General features: G+C 33.4%; 1 protein-coding gene across 10 annotated transcripts in view; it reads right to left on the reverse strand.

Annotated features, from left to right (window-relative positions):
* The window catches only part of XRCC4 (X-ray repair cross complementing 4), a 365,806-nt gene that overhangs the window by 162,375 nt on the left and 181,829 nt on the right, over positions 1–21,602 (reverse strand). For all 10 annotated transcript variants that reach the window (XM_074282159.1, XM_074282158.1, XM_074282151.1 and 7 more), the window contains one exon: positions 11,844–12,010. In XM_074282159.1, coding sequence (XP_074138260.1) covers positions 11,844–12,010 — 167 coding nt within the window. The remainder of the gene's footprint in view (positions 1–11,843; positions 12,011–21,602) is intronic.

Genomic DNA, 21,602 nt, shown 5'->3' on the forward strand with positions numbered 1-21,602 from the left:
ACCTGGAACACTGGTTTACCTGGCTTTGAGGATGTCTTTTAAAACTGTGCTACCTCTCAGGTACTACAAAAAAAGTTTTTTCAGGTATTGAATTATGTGCAAAAGGGAAATAGTATCCTACTAGGAAGATTTTTGAAAGTACTCAAATAACTCAACAACTCCTAATTCACAACTTGTTAATTAAGTTAGATATATGCCAATTGAAAATGCACTGTATGAAAATATAAGAATAAAGGATCATTATGTATCATTACATTTTCTGACAACATATTTGAGGGATATTTCATATAAGAAATAATTCATCTAATTTGCATGTGATAGCAGATGGCTGAAAAGAATTTTCATTTAGATGACTTCAACAATTTTTAAATGAAACATCATATGTACTAATCATTTATCAAGAAAATTTTAATTGATTTCTTTAAATTAATTCTTTACCAAAACATCAAATTAAAATATATCTTTTGTACAGAATGAAAACAACAAATTGTTTCAGAATTATATGTACAATTAACACTCAGCATTTAACACTAGATAAGATTTATATATGCCAACATATATAACATTATGCTAAATACCAAGAATCCAAAATGAGATATATCAGATTGTATCACCAAGGAATTCATAACCTAATCCCCTGTAGGCCTATTAAGTGAGTTAAAAGCAAAGGGTAGCATTTTGATTTTGTTTTTATTGGAATACTGATTAATAAACTGGATCTTGAACATCCAGGATAGGATGAATTACATGGAGTTATTAGAGAAAAAGATCTTCAGTATATTCATTCAGAGAGTTGCTTTTTTCATGGTTTGGATGTCAACTAATACCCTTTTTTCCTTTCTAATGCTAACTCTTTTCTCACCATGAAAATGGAGCTACTCTGCCTTCAAAATAATTGTTCTTCTGTCTTCTAAATAAGTGCTCTATATCCTCTGGGCATAGCATGAAATCTTTAAATCCTACTCTCAGGGAGTCATGTCTTAGGTAAGTATGTTTAGTTTTTAAAACATACTTTTTTTTATTTTTATAATTATAATTTTTTTGACAGTACATAAGCATGGATTTTTTTTACTACATTATTCCTTGTACTCACTTCTATTCCGAATTTTCCCCTCCTTCGCTCCACTCTTTACTTCCATCCTGGAAAACTGTCATGGCCTTTAATTTGATGTCCCGTCTTCAGAATCTCTCTTTTCTAATCCATTCTTTGTTTAGTAGTCAAAATAATTTTCTTGATGTACAACTTTGATTATATCACTACTCTGTCTCAAAAACCTCCAACTGTTCCTTATTCTTCAGGGAAAAAAACAAACATTGAATTGGCATTCTCAGTACTCCATGAGATGGTCATAAACTAATTTTTTAATGAAAATATATATTATTGACAGTTTCTATTCTTCTGTATTCATCATAAAAATGATATTCCACTCATTTCAAAATGCAATTTTAAAATGCCTTATGCTTCAATCAAATTAAACTTCTAGTTGTTTCTACCTATATATTTTTACTTTCATACATTCACACAATCCACCAGATCCATGTCTATATTACACTCTCTCGTCAATCTCATGTTCGAAAAAATTCTTTTTGTTTCAAGTCTTGGCTTGGTTAATCTCTTCCCTCCATCTCCTCCACAAGGCCTTCTAAAATCCTGCTAACTGAAGATGATCCTTCCTAAATGGAGAAGTAATTTTTATCTTCTTTGTTCCTATTATATTATTTATGTCCTACCTGACTTATATATTCCTTGAGAGCAAGGTGTCATTTTTTAAAAATTTATATGTCCTATTGAATATCATAGTGCTTTGCACACAGAAGTCATTTAACAAATATTTGTTATAGGTGTCATATCACTTCAAAGGGAATTTACTAACTTAAAAAAACTGATTCTACAACTATTAGGTGAGTTCAGATATTCATCACTTATTATTATTGTTACTTATGTGTATATATATGTCACTTATGTCATAAGATCATAATACAAAAATAATAGAACCAAATCTAATGATATTCATATTAATAGTGACTTTCCAGACAGATCAATATTGGGACAGCCATGGACAGAGCCTTAAAAATAGCAGAATAATTTTGAAATGATCACAAAATTGGATATAAAATATACATACATATTTGTTTTAATATAAATGAAATCCATTATGGAAAAATCAATACTACAGATGTGGCTACAAAAAACAAAACAAGAGGGTTAAAGAACACTTCAAGAAATGTACTGTATAAAATGCTCATATCTAGCCAGTAATACATCATTAATTTGAGCAAATTAGATAAATATAGAGAAAATAAGATATGTATTGATATTATTTTTCTGTTATAGTCTTGCCTGATCAGCTTTTAAATATTCAATTGAAGACTTAACAGCAAAAGGTAGATTCAAGCAGTATACACACACACACACACACACACACACACACACACACACACACACACACAAAAACCTCAAGGTGATACAAATGATTTAATAAGTACAAAAGCTTATGAAAGCTTCTTGTAGAAAAGATAACCAGCTGATCATTACTCTGAGAACAGATGAGGAAATGGCCATAAGCTGAAGCATGAAATATTAAGACTGACACAAGAGAAGGAAGATTGTCTGATAGTGACAGATGTTAAACACTGGAATGAGTTACCAAGGAAGGTTGACAACATCTTTTGAGGTCTTTAAAAATAGATTTGCTTCTGTTTCTACATAATGCAATCCTGCTTAAAGGAAGATGAACCAGATGAGCTTTCAATATTCCTTTTTCAGTTCTAATGATTTCATGACTGTTAACCTCATTGAATTTTAGAAAACTGTCACAATTGCTGCAACATAATTAAATATCCTAGGTAGTTCAGAAAAGGAAAAAATGAATCTTGGTGCCTAAAATCAAAAAAAGCTACTGAAGTAAAAATTAATGTTAATTTAAAGGGCAATATAAACATAATTGAAGTAAATTTCTTCCTGGTTTTTCCTTTTAAAAAAATATGTGCCTCACCTATCAGGAACTCTGCTCACTGTCATTTTTGTCCTTTTGAAATGTGGCTGTGAATTGGTTCAGGAGCAAAAAAGGTCTCTATATTCTGAACCAGAACAAATACCACAAAGTTCCTGCACTAATGCTCATACAATCTATTCACACAGTCTTGTAAACCACACACAAAACTTGTTTACATATTATGTTACAAATAATTATAACAAGCTTAGGTAGCTAGTTTTCAAAGCCATAACAAATTAGAGATCATAAATTTAAGGGGGAAAATGGGGCATGGAAATGAATGATGCTATAAACAGTCACACTAATCACAGCAATAAATGATAACTGACAAACTGATAGCATGGAAAAATTAAGAGAAATTATTTAAAAAATAAACAATTATTCAAAAAGCAGAGCAGTCTTGAAAAATTTATTGCAACAATAAGTCCATATCTCTATTTCCTGAGAATATTAGTATATTTAGCAGCTAGCATTTATTAAAAAATTATGATCCACAAAAAGGTTAAAACTTTGTCAATAAAAAAATAAATCATGGAGGGAAGGCTATTTAATTAGATTAAATTTAATTATTTAATTTGCATATGTAAATGTATGATTATGATTAGTGCAAGATTTCTACCCCAGGACTCAAAGTTGATTTTTATGCATGTATAAAGCAAAAATATATTATTAAACAAAGTATTTGTTTAATTTCAACACTAAAATTTCTTTTAAGTACGTTGATTTATAATTATGTCACACAATAGTATGTTTCTGATAAAAATAGCACATGATAATTTGCCCTTTTGCAATGTAAATGTCAATTGTACATTTAGCATAAACAAAGGTGGCTGAACAAAGCTGACAATATTATTAGAATGTTAAATGGCTGTGTTGGGACTGTATGGTAACCTTAAGTAAGTCATGGCCTGGAGATGGTAGTTCTTCTTTTGTGAATGCTATCATAAGTTAACTTTTATCTTTATAGTTTTGGAAAAAAAAGTAGTAAGAATTAATTGTTGAATTAGATTTCGATTTTGGGAAATAAATTATATATGATCTGCAAATACAAAGGCAAGTTTAAAATGAAACCAAAAGAGATTAATATGAATATATATATTATTATTATTGATAATCCTCTATAAAGTTACCACTCCAATGTCTCACGATGTGGAGATGACTCAAAGACTTTCAAAAGCTATATATCATTGGAATATGGGCTCTGATAGATCTATTCAATGAGGCAGCACTTGATGAGAAAAGGAATGTTTGATCAGCAGAGGTAGCTTTTAATTTCATCTCCAAAAGTTATAAGTCATTAAACCAGTAGTCTTTATGTAAAATGGGGATAATGATATCTGAAGAATCCACCTCAAAGAATTCTTTCAAGAGACACTTGCTCATCTCTCCTTCTAGTGCTCATAATGATCCAAAGCCAAGAAGGAAAGAGGGCATCCAGTTGTAGTTTATGTACTAAAATCTGATGCATAAGATGGAAAAGGAGAGAAATTTTGTGAAGGCCTCATTAAGATTCTCCAAAGTCAAACTTACTCTAACTCTCACACTCAACAAAAGACACTGATTCCATCTGCCAAGTGTCCTTACTTTCTCCACATTGCTAATCTGTCTTTTCCTACTATCACCCCCCCTTCACCTTGGTCTCACATGAAGAAGTAGGCAGTCCTTCTTGCCAAAGCAAATCTTTCTTTCCTGTCATTATGAAGGTCAGACATCACCACCTTCCCAATCATCCAAGTTGTAAGCCCAGATGTCATCTTTGAGTCATACCTTATATATACCCCACATCATCAATTTGTTGCAAAGTTTATCATTTCTACCTTCACAACATGGTTCCAATGTTTTCCTTTCTCTTTACTCACACAACTCCCACCCTGATAGAGGGCCTCATCACCCCATGAAAAAAAGACTATTAAGACTATTTCAATAGCCACTTATGGATCTCCCTGCCATCAGTCTTTTCCTTACTCCAGTTTATCCTCCACTATTTGCCAAAGTGATTTTATTAAAGCACAGGTCTGACCATATTACCTCCATCCCTACCTCCAACTCAGTAAACTCTGGTTGTTCCCTATTGACTCCAGGATCAATATAAAATTCTCTATTTGGCTTTCCAAGCCCTTCACAATTTTCCCTCTTCTTATTTTTCTAAACTTCTTATTCTATATTCTTCTCATTGTACTTTACAATCTAGCTATAACAGGCTGTCTATTGTTTCTGACACACAAAATACTCTATCTTCCTTCTGTAAGACTCATGTTAACTGCTCCCTGAGAATGTGAACTCCTTAAGGAAGAAACTATATTTATGCCAGGACATCCTAGCAATTAGAAAAATACCTGTTAACACTTAATAAACTTATTGACAGTGTGACATTAAGAAACTTGCCCAAGCATACTCAGCTAGTAAGTGTCCAAAGTGAGATTCATCATGACTCCCAAGTTCAGCACTCAATCTAAGATGCCATAATAGGAGAAGTATTTTATGAAATTTTCTATCACAAGCCAAAATCTGTCTATTTCTGGATAGTTCAAAAAAATAAAATCCAACAAACTTCTTTGTTCACATCTGTGTGTCAGGGAATCAGAATGTACATCAGCTGTCTCATATTCCTACTTTTGCTTTCCATTCAAGGAAGTGGTATTGAATATTGATGAGAAAGTCTTCATCTAGCCTCTGGCAATCGTTTTAGATTAATTTGTTCAAGTACTAAATACCCAGTCTGCATTTTTGTGGGTAATTTGTGGATAGTTCCTTTCATCTAAGGCACTCTGAATTTTGCAGATACTATTTATAAAGAATAAGCTCATCACCTTTAATTTGATCTGTTTACTAAAACACAAAAGCACACACACCAAGCAAGAATTTCAAATCACAAGATGCCCTTTAATTCTAAATGCTTAATATCTATTATTTTATAGTTAAATTAGAAAAAAATATAAATTAATTAGATACACTGTTTTCAAACTCTGGATTACATAGGATGCAATTATTTGTACAGAATGAAATTATTTTCTTTATTAAAATTTTTATGACATGAGATAAAAATAATTGTGAGAAACTTAATTTTTTCTACATGTAATTAAAGTCACTAGTGACATGACATGAATGTATATAATTTTTTTAATATCTTTAGCTGTATATAGAAATAACTTCTTTCAACTGAGCATATAATCCATCAACATCATCTCAATGAGATGCTAAAATCATTCACTGCTCTCAAAGCATTCTCTCATGCATGGATAATGTCAACACAATAGAATCCTTACAACTATCAATCAATGGTTTTATGCAGAACAAACAACAGAATATCTTTATGCAATTTTAGATTATAAGTTTAAATGTAAGATCACAGTTGTGAATAGATACCTATTTACTATTATTTTATATTGGCTTATAATATGATGATTCAGAAATTAATAGGTTGCAAATATAACTCTATTCCTGACTACCTGTTAGTCTCATTATCTCTCTATCTTTATCCTTATCTATCTATCTATCTATCTATCTATCTATCTATCTATCTATCTATCTATTATATCTACATATAATGTATTATCTAACATCTACAAATAATGTATATAGGATCACAGGATCTTAAATTTTGAATTGTAAGAGACCTTAAGTGCAATTAATACAATCTCCTCATTTTATGGATAAAGAAACAGATTCAATATATCACACCATTAATAGGTGTCACATCTGTGATGTGGACCTACCTTCTAATATTCTATCTCATGTACGACATGCTACTTCCAATATGGAGGTCTTGAAGTTGGAACTAATAAGAGTTACAGAGTTACTACTACTACTACTACTACTCTCAAGAGACCCAGGCAATCCTCTACAACTTCCCAAGGCAGAACAGAAATCTGATTTATATTGAATTTCCTCACTTAGAGTTTTCAAGAGGAGAGTCAAAGAGGAAAAGAATATGGAGAATGAATGTCTGTATATGTGATATATATATATATATATATATATATTCATATATATATATATTATATATACATTATATATATAAAGGGGGAGGTTCAACTCCATTTCAATTAAGATAAATACAGAATGCCCAGATAGCTTATTTGAATCAGTTAATAGACACAATGCAGCTTTACGTGTATGAATAAGATGATTTACACCTATTGGTCTCATTATGAAATTTAAACTATTTTGATTGGGCCAAGAAAGAAACAGCTGATTTGCTAAATAAGTAAGCTAACCATAATCTCTGAGAGGCTTTAAATAATAGAGAGATTTCAGTTGTTCACCAGTGAATCAGTGAGTCTTTCAAGTGTTGAACCAGGCTAGTGGTGAAAAAGTGGATTCCCGAGTTCAAGAGCTAAGGATTCCAGTCCCAGAGCTGGAACCAAGATGCTGAAAAGGAATCGCTCTTGTGTGGAAGGAGAAGGTTTCTCTCTCCCTTTTCACTCCCAAATCTCATACCTTTGCTTATGTAACAGCAGACAATTATTCTGGCTAGAATCCCAGAAACTGGATTTCTAGGAGACAATGTATAAATTCAGGAGCACAGTAATACTATGAAAATCTTGAGAAGCCTGAAAATAAACTGAAAGGAGCATGATTCTTTATATCATAGCATGTAATGTTCCGGCTAGCTTTCTGGAGGTCCTCTGAATGGGCCTTGGCTTCAGAATAATCACCACAAGAATAGTTAGGAATAAAGTCCAAAGTCTTTGTTATCTCCTTCACAGTCTGTCTCCTTTTCCTGGGGCCGGACTAGCTTTCTGGGGGACCTTCAGATGGGCCTATATATATAAACTTAGAGAACCATTACATCACCGTGCTAAGTACTAAGTATATATGTAAACTAGATTACCATTGTCTCATCAATTCCTCTGAGTTAACAGCTTATTTCAAGTATACTTCTCCAGAATTCTGGCTCTCTATAATAGAAGAATAGTAGTTTTGGATTTAAGAAAGAATTTTCAAGCCAAAAAACATTAATAAGCAGAAGGAAAAGAAAAAAAACTTGTTAAGCATCTACCTTGTGTGAGGAACTATATTAAATACATTATAAAATTTTCATTTGATTCATATACAACAATAGTATGAAATCTAATTATTCCCATTTTACAGTTGAGGAAGTGAGGTAAAGATTAAGTGACTTGTTCAGGATCACCTAGCTAGTAAGTATCTGAAGCTAACCTTTATATGAGTGTCTTATTACCACTGTACTGAAAATTTGAGCCCACTCTTGCCAGTGTGGGAGAGCCTAACGCTTTCTGGGACCACATATGCATTGTGGAAGAATGTGCTCCAGGATTTTGAGGGAAATGATTAATATCCATTGTTCTTATTATATCACCTCAGTAAGTACCTTTGGGAAAAGTTAATTGAGTCTACTGACAGATTGTTAATAGGAAGCATACCAGTGAGAGATTATGAATAACAGCACAAGAAACCCAAGCCCTTAGGATTCTCCTAAGAAGCCTGTAAATAACTAAAAATATTGATTTTTAGTTTTCTTTTGGAGACTTCAAATGTGTGATAGAGGATTGGGGGAGTGGCTCCCAATGTGTGTATGTATGTGTATAAAGCACACACATACATTTATGGTCCTTTCAAACATTTAGTCTATACACATTAATTCAGGGCACGCACTAAAATAATGTCATTTCACAAACTAGAAACTTAAGGACAGAGAAATTAAGTGTCTCTTTCTGTCATTCTAAAAATCATGGTAAAACAAGAACAAAACCAAACTTTCCAAATTCTTTATCTAATAGCTTCAATTACCTTAGTTGTTTGTCATTTCAATCAGATAAAAAATATTTAGTGCAAGCCAAAATATGTATCCTAAATCCCAAACACTACCTATACCAAGGATTCAATGTATATGTATATTTACTGTTTTAACATGGAAACATTAATTATTAATTCCAAAACATAATATGATATAATTAATATAATACATACATCATATGTCCTGTTAGGAATCCTGACGAATATTACTATACTTCCTTCTTCTTTCAGCCTGGTTATTCTCTATTGGCTAGATAAAACACTAAGAACCTGGAGAAACTAATATCTGCCTAATGAGCTAACTCTGCTTTTCCTAACTCAGGATTACAGAATGGTAAAATATCTAGTGTAAATTTTCTACCAGAAATTTCTCTAAAGTTCAAGGGGTAAAGGCACTGGGAAAAACATAGGAACAGAATTTTAATACAAAATATTGAGGAAAAATTTAAAAAAAGGTTTTTTAAAAGTTTATATTCTTAATAAATATCAAAATAAAAGAACTATCTCATCAAAGATGTTCATATTAGTATTACATGTAATTATAAAAAACTGGAAGTAATCTAAATGTTTAACAGGGGAAAGGTTAAAGGACATATGATATATTAATGTAATGTAATAGAGCAATTAAGACTAGTATGTGAACATTTTTTTTTTAAAATCTGGTGAGAGTGTTGTGAAATAGCTCATAGGAAAAAAAATAGAAAAAACACACTCTCTATGATCACATGAAAAAAGTAAATGAAAAAAAAAGTGAAAACATTATGTCCTCTAAGAATAGGTGGGAAAAAAAATTCTCATCTTTCCATAGATGAGGGGCTAAGGGGTTAATATTGGTTAGTTTAGCTGAACAGTTCTTTTTTTTGCCTCTTTAATTATTTGATAAAACAGATGACTCTGCAGGTACAGGAATAAATAATATAATGAGTAATGTAAGTGATATAAAAATAATGTAAGTGATAATCAAACCCATTTTAATGTAATACATTACCATGATCTCTTAATTACCATATGTAATAGCTTTTCTCAAATCTCAGACAGATTCATCTTTCTGCAACCTCCATGAGATGTTGTTGTTATAGGTGACCCCTTTTATGGAGGCCATCCTAGGCCTTCTCTTTTTTCTTCTCTACATTCTCTCACTTGATCTCAGCTTCCATGGATTCCATAATCATTTTCATACAGATAATTCTTTTTTTTAAATTTTATTTTATAATTATAACTTTTTTTTGACAGTACATATGCATGGGTAATTTTTTACAACATTATCCCTTGCACTTACTTCTGTTCAGATTTTTTTCCCTTCCTACCCCAACCCCCTTCCCCAGATGGCAAGCAGTCTTATACATGTTAAATATATTATAATATATTCTAGATACAATATATGTGTGTAGAACCGAATTTCTTGTTGCACAGGAAGAATTGGATTCAGAAGGTAAAAATAACAGTTTACACTCATTTCCCAGTGTTCCTTTTCTGGATGTAGCTGATTCTGTCCATCTTTGATCAATTGGAATTGGATTAGCTCTTCTCTATGTTGAAGATATCCACTTCCATCAGAATACATCCTCATACAGTATCATTACTGAAGTGTATAATGCTCTTCTGGTTCTGCTTGTTTTGCTTAGCATCAATTGATGTAAGTCTCTCCAAGCCTCTCTGTATTCCTCCTGTTGGTCATTTCTTACAGAACAATAATATTCCATAACATTCATATACCATAATTTACCCAACCATTTTCCAATTGATGGACATCCATTCATCTTCCAGCTTCTAGCCACTATGAAAAGGGCTGCCACAAACATTTTGGCACATACAGGTCCCTTTCCCTTCTTTAGTATTTCCTTGGGAATACAGATAATTCTTAGTTCTACTTTTCAAACTCTCGTCTCTCTCCTGAATTCTTACATTACACCCCTAACCATATATTAGACATTTCAATCTAGATGTTCTATTAGCATTTCAAACTCAGTATGTTCAAAACAGGACTCATGATCTTTACTCTAAACCCTGTATTTTTCTGAACATTCCTGTTAGAGCTGAGGGCACTACCTCCTTGTAACTTAAGTTCATAACTCAGTGTCAAATCTGACTGCCCTCTCTATCTTGTCCAACATAGCTCATCAACTGCCAAATCTTGTCATTTTTTTCTAAATACCATCTCTTCCACATGTCCCCATATCTTCACTCACACAACTCAGGGACTCACCACCTCTCCTCTAAACTACTGTTTATAGAATCCCAACTATTTGGTCTCATTTTCTTAAGTGCCTTCTCCACACAATTGTCAAAGTAATTTTTCCTAAGCATAATGTGAGTATATCATGCTCACCCCACTCCAGTCAGTAAATTCCTATGACTTATTACTTCAAGGATCAAATATTCTATCTTTGTCATGGTAAAGTTATACACAAATTTTTGCTGCCTGTTGCCCTTTTAGGGGAGGGAAAAGAGAAAAGGATCTAAAAGACAGGGAGGGGAGAAAGAAAGGGGAAAGAGTAGAAAGGAAAAGAATCTGATGAGAATTTAGAGGGAGGGGCTGAAAAAATATTATTTAAATTAATTACTCTAAATGTAAGTAGTAACAAGCAAATTTAATTGTTTACATTGATATCTGGTAAGAAATTTCTTTTTTTTTTTTTTTTAAGATGCTTAATAAATGTTTATTGGTTGATTGATTGATAATAGCCAATATTGCCATGAAGGTCAAACACACACAAATCTAAACTGAGAAAATTTTAATTCCTACTATTTCAAACATGTCTGTTTTCTTGATAAACCCTCTCCCTAAAGAGAATTTTCTAATGAAATTTTTAATTATTTAAAAATAAGTGAGAGGAACTGGTAGTAAAAATTTTGTGGACGAAGAAAAATTTGCAACAGACTATTCACAGAGAGTATCATTAGCTTGAAAACACAGTAATAAAACTCAGTATTAGATAAAGAATACCTTTGGTACCTATAACTGAACAAAATATTTATTATAAGTCAAAGTTTAACTTAAAAAATACATATGAATTCACAAATACATGATATTTCTAAAACTATTCCAAAAGTGCAGTGTGTCCTAGATGCAAACAATCAACCCACCGCTTTTGGACATCGCTCCAGTCCCTCTGAAGCATCTCATTCTCTCTCTGCAGGTGTCTGTTCTTGGCAAGCTGGTCAGCCATACAGTCTAGGCAATAGCTCATCAGTTCTCGGATGACTTCAGCTGGGCTTGAGACCTTCTGCAGGTTCAATGATCCAAGTATAAACTAGGACAAAAGAAAAGCTGTATTAATTTCTGGTGACTTAGAATGATTAAGCAACTTGATTTCAAACCCAAGGTTTTATTGTTAGTTTTTCTTGTTTGTTTTTTAAAGCATTAATATCACTTCACTTGAACATTTTTAATATTAGGAAGAAATGCAAATATTTTGTCAATTTAATTTTTCTTATTCATGTTTATAACAGGAATAAAAATACAACCTAACAAGACCCATCAAAAAAAAACAGCATATTACCTATAACCACAAAAGGGCAATCATTGTTCAATAATATTCCATTCTTTGTGATACCCTTTGAAGTTTTCTTGCCAAAGAAACTGCAGTGGTTTGCTATTTCCTTCTCCAGCTCATTTTGCAAATGAAGAACTGAGGTAGACAGGTTTAAGTGAGAAGACTAGGGTCACCCAGCTGGTGTCTGAGTTCAAGTCTAAGAAGAGGAAGATAAGTCCTCTTGACTTCAAGCTTGGCACTCTCTCCAAATGTACCACCTAAATGCCTAACGAAGAGTATCATTTTATTTGTAACCAACCTAATCTTCGTTCTCTGTATTCAGTTAAAATGATTTGTACCAGTACATTTTAATCCTAATCTCTAGTAATGTCTATGGAAAAGACACAACATTCAAGTTAATAGTGCTTAAACAAAGTTGTTTTTTTTTTTAAATATTTATAGCTCAGGGAAAGGGGAGAATTGTAGGATATCAGTAAAATTGTTTTAACACTGCATACCAAAAAGTCAGAAGGAAAAGGTATGTATTTAAGTCCTCCATCTAAAATTAGTGTCTAAATACACAAATAAGAACAGGTCAACTATGTAATAATGTTTTACCTTTGGTTTGAGAGCTTTTTGTACCTGAACTATAATTTCATTAAGTCAGGGAAATGGTAATTATGGAAATTGTCTATGACAATATGTTGGCAATATGACTTCATATCCTTGAAGAACTATCCAGGACACAAAAAATTAAGTGGTTTATCCAAAGTCATAGAGTTAATATGTGCCAGAAGAAGGACTTGATACAAGGCTTTTCTGATTCCAAAGTCTGTCTTCTATCTACTTCACCAGTGGTATCAAACTTAAATAGAAATAAAGGCCACTAAACTACTTATGTAAGGATGCTTGCTGTATACATAAGTGACATATAGCATACATCAATATTATTTATTTTATTAAGTATTTCCCACTTATATAATTAACATGGTTTAGGCAGCACTCTAGCTGCAATGTGGCCTTCAGTCGTGCATTTTAACATTTCTATAATATATTATGTTCTTAACAGTTATCCCTTTAGATTAGGATATGATGATTTTTAACCCTCCCTGCATACTAGAAATGTCTGAATTATTATTATGTTCAAAAATTAAAATATGCTGATATTATACAACACATATTTGACACATTTCTGAGTTTCTAAACTTTGCTGTGTCATCTGCTAGCCTTCATGTGTCATCTGTGGCTTCCACAAAAGTCCCCCAAATTTCCATTTAGTTTCCTAAGCCAACTTAGACTATATCAAAACTAGTAATGGAGAAATTCATAATTTGGAAGAGACAACATTATTAATACATTATATAGAAGCAAATGATGAATTAGTGAATGAATGGAAACTATTTGTTAAGTACTTTTATGTGCAAAGAGCACTATGGTATATGCTAGGAAGACAAATTGAAAAGCATGTTAATCCCTGTTCTCAAGAAGCTCATACTTGATTGGGAAGAGTCAGCACTGAGAGAAAGTTACAAGGGCAAGTCAAACAGAAAGCCCCAGTGATCTTTAGAGTCCAACAACAAAGCAGATGTCATTTCCTCTGATAAAATAACATCTGTTTCTGTTAATGCCAAGGACTTAGGTTTCATGAACTTCTCTTTCCAGGCTTTCAGAAGCCATGGTGCTGATCTTGGTTACCAGGTTGAATCTCCACAAGGGTTACTCCCCTGGGTGATGTGTGGGGGAGGCTGGGGACTGGAAATAGAGAAGGAGGAAGGTAGAAGAGTACACTTGTGTTTATCCCCTCTTTGGTGAAAATTATTTGAAAACTGGTGTTAGTGCTGGCAGATTTGATGGGGATCTTCTCCACAAGAATGCTACCCTCAGTGATGGTTGGTAGTGGTGGAAGTTAGAAGCAGGGACAGTAATGAGGACAGCACTGACATTACAAGGGATTCTCAGTTTTCCTCCCCATTGGTTTAGATGGTTGGTAGTAATATATATGGGAGAGAGAATAACGGATTCCTTTTCCATAAAGCTTACTCCCCTAGGAAATTATGGCTAGACCAAGGCTGAAAGCAAGATTGATGATCTCAGTACCATTGTTATTCCTGAGACTCATGAGCTCAGAGACTACAGGGGGCACTATTCTAGGATGGAGGTGGTAGTGGTGGTCTCACTCTCTTGGTTGCTTCCTCAGGTATATTTCTGACAGTGTTGTGGGCCAGAACTTGAAACAAGGTACTAAGTGGAATTGAGGAGACAATGCTTAAATCTAGTTTAGCACTGATTTAATCCTATAACAAATAATGGTTTCCTAGTGATATAATGATAGGTTTATATTCAGTGTGGGGCATATAAGCTGCGAGCCTCAGCTAGGTTGATTGAGAGATATTTGGAGAGAAGGCAAAGGCCAGGTGGCAGGAGAAAAGCTATCAGAACCAAGGGGAGAAATTCAATTCGATCCTCGATCTTCCTGGTGGCTGGCCTGGACTCCTGCACTTCCCCCACTAAGATCAAGGCCAGACTGAAAGACTCTCCAGAAAGCTGCCCAGCCCCTGGAACGATATAATAAAGTATCTGGACCATAAGAAAGTTAACCAGGCCCCAGTAAAGGAGACAGGACTTGGAAAGAGATAATAAAGGATTTGGACTTTAACATCTGGCTGCACTTGTGGTGATTACTGAACTGAAAGGAAGGCTGCTTCCAGAGACCCCAAGAAAACCTCAACAGAGAACATGACATTTTAGCGGGAACACCACATTTTGGCGTCCAAACATAGGGCTGACACAATCCTAATTTCAGTGGAAAAAGCCTTCCTGACCCAGAAATTAGGTTGAGTACAAGAAGGAAACTTTGTAAAGGGCTAAAGTAGTATTCCAGCTAAAATGGGACAAATGTTTAGAAAAGAGATTTCTCCACTGAAAGGAAAGTGTGTCAAGAGCTTGATCAGAGTGATAAAAAATCAAGGTTAACTGTAGCTTGGAAGCAGATCATTGAACTTTTAAAAACGGTACAATACATATCTCCTTGGTTCTCTAAAGAAAAAAGAATTGAATCCAGACGAGTGGAAATTAGTAGGAGAGCAACTATGTGAATACTACAATGTCTAAAGAAATACTTTATACATATAATTTAATACAACTGGCTTTAAGAAATTATATAAGTTATAGAATTAGGAAAAAGAAGAAAGAGCAGGAGGGGGAGGATCCAGATAAACTAGGTGAAAAGGATGAAGATTCAGATAAGAATGGAGTTAAGTACAATTCTGAGTGTGGTACTTCATAACAGGGGCATTCCCTCTCTCCTGACCTATTTCCATCAATTAACTCTTCATGGATGGAGGGAGAAGGAAGAGGGAGAGAGGCAGAGACTCAATCAGCACCACTTATGAAGCAGCCTATGACAAGATTACAAAAAGCACTGGTTAAAGCAAAAAAAAAAAAGAAAAAAAGGACAAGATATATCTGATTTGACAAATGCATACCCTGTGATTGAAGAGCTTGACTCTGCAGATTAAGAAAGGAGAAGATACACTCCTGATTTGGAAAAAATTAAGGATTTGAAAAAGGTTGCACTCTTTATGGGGCTACATCATCTTATGTTAAGATGTTACTAGATAATTTGGCTTATGGAATCTTAACCCCCAGTAATTGGAAATCACAGCAAGGACATGTTTAGAACTTGTTGTGGCTTTTGGAGTATAGTGAATTATGTAGGATTCAAGCCTAACAAATTAAGCAAACTGGAGTTAATATACAAACCACCTTTGATCAACTAGCAGGTGAAGGTCAGTATGCAGACAATTCAGCACAAATTAATTACCCCATAGCAGCGCATGAGCAAATTACTACTGCTGCTATAAAAGCTTGGGGGTTCCCTCCCAGGGAAAGATGGAGGGGAAGCCTTCACAAAAATAGAGCAAGGAACCAATGAACCTTTACTGATTTTGTGGGATGTCTGCAAACAGCTGTCACAAGAACCACTCGAGAAAATGAAGCTACAAGAATTATGATAAGACAACTGGCTAAGGAAAATGCTAATGAGGTTGCAGAAGATTATACGAGGACTACACAAAGATGCTCCTTTAAAGGAGATCATAAGATGCTGTGCCACAGTGGGCACAAATGCTTATTATACTCAGGACATGACCCAAAAATATGTGAAGACAGGGTCCTTCTTGGTAAGGGACTTCTAGAGAGACTTGCCAATGCTTTCAATATAGAAAAATTGGACATCTGAGAGCTCAATGTAGGCAAAGAGACAGAACGAGAGAACAAGACCCAAAACCCATGTGTAAAATGCAACAAGGGTTTCCACTAGGCCTCATAATATAGATTGACCCAGGGAAATGGGAGGCAGAGCCCAGCACCAAGATATCATCAAAAAACAGGTGGGGCATGATGGCAGCTGATGTTACACCCAGAGAGCCTTTAGAACTTCAATACTCTGATATGATCAATCAGCCAAAAAAGCAATCAGATGGCAGAAAGGGATTACAACAGGGGAGAATATAGGCTTTTTTAACCCAACAGAAGGTCAGTGTCCAGTGCAAACAGGTTCAATATAATTGCCAGGTGATGAGGAGAATTCCTGAAAATGGTAAATAGAAGGGACTACATAGGTTAACTGCTTGGAGGAGAGGGTTTGATTGTATTTCTACAGATGGAGAAAGAAACAGATGGGTGGCAACGAGCACCTGGAGAGATACAGAAAAAGAGAAAAACCTCAGAACAAAGGAGAAGACCCAAGAACAAAATCTGAAGGAATCATTGGCTTCTCTAATAGAATAATGAGACTATTGCAGGACTTAAAAACTTGCAGGAATTTTTGATTCCTGACATATGAAGTAATGGACAATAGATTCCTATTGGACTATTCCTAGGACTTATGGACATGTATAATTCCTCATGTTGATTCATGTTATTTGTCACATCACTACTAACCTGTGTTACTATGTGCTTATGTAATTTATGTAATTATGTGTAATACCTCCCATATTGATGGATTTATGTATACCTCTTTTAAGAGTGAGACCCTTCAGATTAAGGATCTTCATGATTTAAGAGTGGTGTTTGCCAGTTAATTATCAAGAAAGAACAAGTTTTTTAAGAGTCAATGTTGAAAAATTACCCAAGCATATGTTTTGTCAATAAAAAGCTATAATAAAAAAAGAGAGAGAGAGAACAATAAGCTATGGACAATCTAAGTGTTGTACTGGTACCTTCCAAAACATAATAAGCAAAAATACCCAGGGAAGTCAATATGAACACATTAGGTAGTTTCCCTAAAAAATATTCACAGAAAAATGGGTAAGAAATACACAGGATAGGAAGATATGGAGGGCCTAAGATTATGTCAGTGGAAAAACTATCCAAACTAACAAGATCATGGATTTGTTAAAATATTATTTCACAATTATCCAGATCCTTCAGAGTTTTTTTCATGATATAATTTGAAAACTTCTATTTTTAAAAAGTACTATATAGGATAACGTCTAATATTTTATTTAAAGCACCAGAAATGTAATTATATTTTTAAATTAAGTTAAAAAGGTATGGGCAGCTATGTGGTTCAGTGGATAGAGCACTAGCCCTGACGACAGGGGAACCTGAGTTCAAATTTGGTGTCAGACACTTAACACTTCCTAGCTGGGTAAGTAAATTGACCCCAATTGTCTTAGCAAAAAAAAAAAAAAAAAAAAAAGCTAGAAACTTCTTGAAGTCAAATGGTACACTTATTTCTTTTCCTAAAGTATAAAAGAGACTTAAGAATAAGTTCCTCTCACATTCAGATCTACTGTCACTTGAATAACTGTTGAACAGAATAGAACAAAGATGAAGAGAGGGAAATATAGAAAAAGGGAGCTATGTAATTCTTTGGGGGTGGGGAAGAGCTGACTAAATTTGAGGATGGTTGCATTTGAAAGTTTTTGTTATTATTATTTTACTTTTAATGATAAGCTTTTGTGATTATCTTAGAATAATACTGTTAAAGACTCTTTTTTTATTTGTTTCTAAAACTTTATGGTATTTCAGATTTTATAGGTCATCTACATAGCACAATTCTATATTTTCTCCTAAGAAGTTTTCATATGAATGTTTTTATTTAATATTTTAAAATTATTTGGCAAGATCCACTTCCAATAATGTACATGTTGAAGAATAAATTAGTTTTACAAAAATATTTAATGACTAGCAAAATGTCCCTATATGTCACCCCATTCACCAGAGTACTCTTTTTAAGTAATTCTTAGATCTTTCAACTATTTGAATTGGTAGCTCTGTGGAGTGAGTCTCTTTGGCTGATTTATATTCATTAAATTGTTTAACATATTCTAAAAGAAAACCATAGTAAAAGAGTTCTTACTTAACATTTCAGAAACCCTGCCAGGAGTCTCAAGGATCATTAGTCTGTATTGTGACAACTTTTATTAGGTCTCTCTCTTCATTCTGTTTAAAGAAAAAACAATAGACCTTTTTTCTTCTTCAGCATATACTGACTAAACTTAGGATACAGCAATACAAATTCAATTAGGACCACATTTATTATTGTTTCTATGGTTTGAAAAATGTTTTCGTTTTACTTTTCTTTTTCAATCACTATAGCTTGTAAAATCCATCCTTGTGGTCAATTCATTTATTTTCTCTTAAGATTCTCTTTTCTCTATCAACCCTATATTTTATATAACTAAAAAAGCATTTGCACACATATTATGTCATTTGGTCTTCATGACAAAGCCTTTAAAGTAGCAGAGTTGAAGCTTATATAAACAATATTGTGAGATTTAGACAGGTTGAAATCACATTATAAATCACAAATGGATAATTTATGTAAGCACAAAAAGTCACACTTATTAAGAAATAAGAGGGAAATGGCATGTTATACCTTTTATTGGGGAAGAATGTATGGATAATGAATAAAGATTATAAAAGACGAAAACACATAGTTTTGATTATACAAAATTAAATAATATTACAAAAATCAAATAAATGTAGATAATATTAAAAGAAAATAAATGAAAAGCAGAAAAAATCTTACCTTCAATATAGGTGATAAAAGCATAAAATCCAAAATCTACTGAAAATTGACTCAAATTTCTAAGACTAAGTCATTTCCCAATATTAAAGGGTAGAAAATGATAGTCAAAATAAATGTAAACTATAAATAGTTCTCTGAAAAAAAAAGTTCAAAAACACTAAAAATAAAAGAAAATAAAATCACTCATATATTCTTTCTTAATTTTTCAATTCCATTAAATTGGCAAAGTTGGAAAAAAAATCAGTGCTAAAGGGGTTGGAGGCAGATAAGCAATATAATTCATTTTTGATGGAGGTATGGATTAATATATTTGCTCTAGATTAATCATTTAAAAGTAAGAAAATAATTTAGAATTATATGAGACTTCTTTTATACCACAACCAGATATCTTTTTCATTTACACAGATATAGTCATATTATTTCTCAGCTCAAAACCTTTGAATTATTTCTTGCTATTAAATATTAAATAAAGTTCAGAGAAATTTGGCAGTTAAGTTCTCAAAAGTTAGTGCCACTCTATCTTTCTGGAATTATTTCATTATATTTATCTCAAAATACTTTGATCAATTTGGATTAATTGAGCTATTCATTCATATGCCCTAAGGTCTTCTGGCTTTAAGCTTTTACTCACACTGCCCTAAATGCTGGGAATACCCTTCTTTCTCAAAATCTGCCTCTGGTACCTTGTTTTCCTCTGATTAGAAAGGAAGGAGGGTGGTTTTTGGAGCTCTCTTTTCAGATCCTCTGAAGAAGGGGGCCAGAGAAAGCCATTCATCATTTCCTATCTGACTGAAGTTCCTCTTCTCCCTGAGCTCCCTCTTTTTTCCCTTCCTCCCCAGTTCTTTACTCCTACCTTTATTAGATTGTGTGAAGTAGTCACAAATTGTCCATTTTGCTATTGTCTACTTCATTCCACATCAAATAATAAAGTTCTCCCAAGTCTTTCTGAATTTGTCAGATTTTCATAAACTTAATGAATATCACCACGTACTCCTTAGCTTTTTTTTCTCCAGCTTAAAAATTCCTCATTTTCTCCACAGATCCTTATATGGTACATTTTGGAGTCTTTCCCCATAATGACTGGCTGTCTTTAAGATATTCTTGAGATTTTTTTTTTAATTTTTGTCATGTCTTTCTTAAAATGTAGTGTTTGGAACTGAACATTGCAAATGTGATTTGACCCTCTTCCTTCCTAAAAGTACTGTTTCTCTGAATGTGGCTCAACATTTTTTCTTAGTTTTCATATGATACTATTGATACATATCTAATTTACAGTACATTAAAACCCCAGACTTTTCTCAGTACCACTGTTTCATCATGCATCTTACACTTATAAAGCTGAATTCTGTAAAGCAAGTAAAAACTTCACATTCATAACTTTTAAATGTTGTCTTTTTAGATATAACTCAGTGCTCTTTCCTGTCAAGATCTTACAGAATAATGTGTTAAGTTAGCCTTCCCAGATTTGTGCCATCTGCAAATGCCATGAAAAGATCTATGCCTTTATCAACGTCATTAACATGTTGAGTCTCAGCCCTTGCTCTGTGACTAAGGAGCTATATAAACTTAGAGAAGTCATTCTGCCTTGTTATGTCTTGTTTTCTTCCATTCTAAAATGATATGATTGATATAGAAGGTCCCTTCCATTTCCAACAATCTGTGAAATGCTACCTCTCCAAGAAGCCTACCCTCACTGCCCAAAATTCAGCGGGGGGGATGGAATAAGCATTTATAGAACACCAACTGTGTTTCAGGCACTGGGCTAAGTGTTTATTAGAAATATCTTATATAATCCTCACAACCTGTGAGGTTAGTGCTATTGTTATCTCCATTTTATAATCTAAAAAACTGAGACAGAGATTTAAGCGACTACCCAGAGTCACACAGCTAAGTGCTTGGGGCCAGATTGAAACTGGAGTTTTCCTGACTTCAGGCCTAGCACTGTCTCCATTACATAGAAGTTCTAACAGTTATTTGCTTAAACTTTATGTGTTATCATATATTAGCATCTATTTTAATTATTATATCCTATTATTATCACAATGTATAGAGTGCTGGGCCTGAAGTCAGGAAGACTCAACTTCCTGAGTTCAATTATGGTCTGAGACAGTAGCTGTGTGACCCTGAGCAAGTTACTTACTACTATTTGCCTAGATTCTTCATCTATAAAATGAGCTAGAGAAGAAAAGGACCAAAAAAAAACAAAAACAAAAACACATGGGATCATGGATCATATATGATTGAACAACAATATGTAGTGGAAAGAGTGTACTTATATGAAAATAGTTTAGAGCAAAGATTCTTAATCTTTTGTGAGTTATAGGCCCCTCT

This window comes from Sminthopsis crassicaudata, chromosome 1 (genome assembly GCF_048593235.1).
Source record: "Sminthopsis crassicaudata isolate SCR6 chromosome 1, ASM4859323v1, whole genome shotgun sequence".
Lineage (NCBI taxonomy): Eukaryota > Metazoa > Chordata > Mammalia > Dasyuromorphia > Dasyuridae > Sminthopsis > Sminthopsis crassicaudata.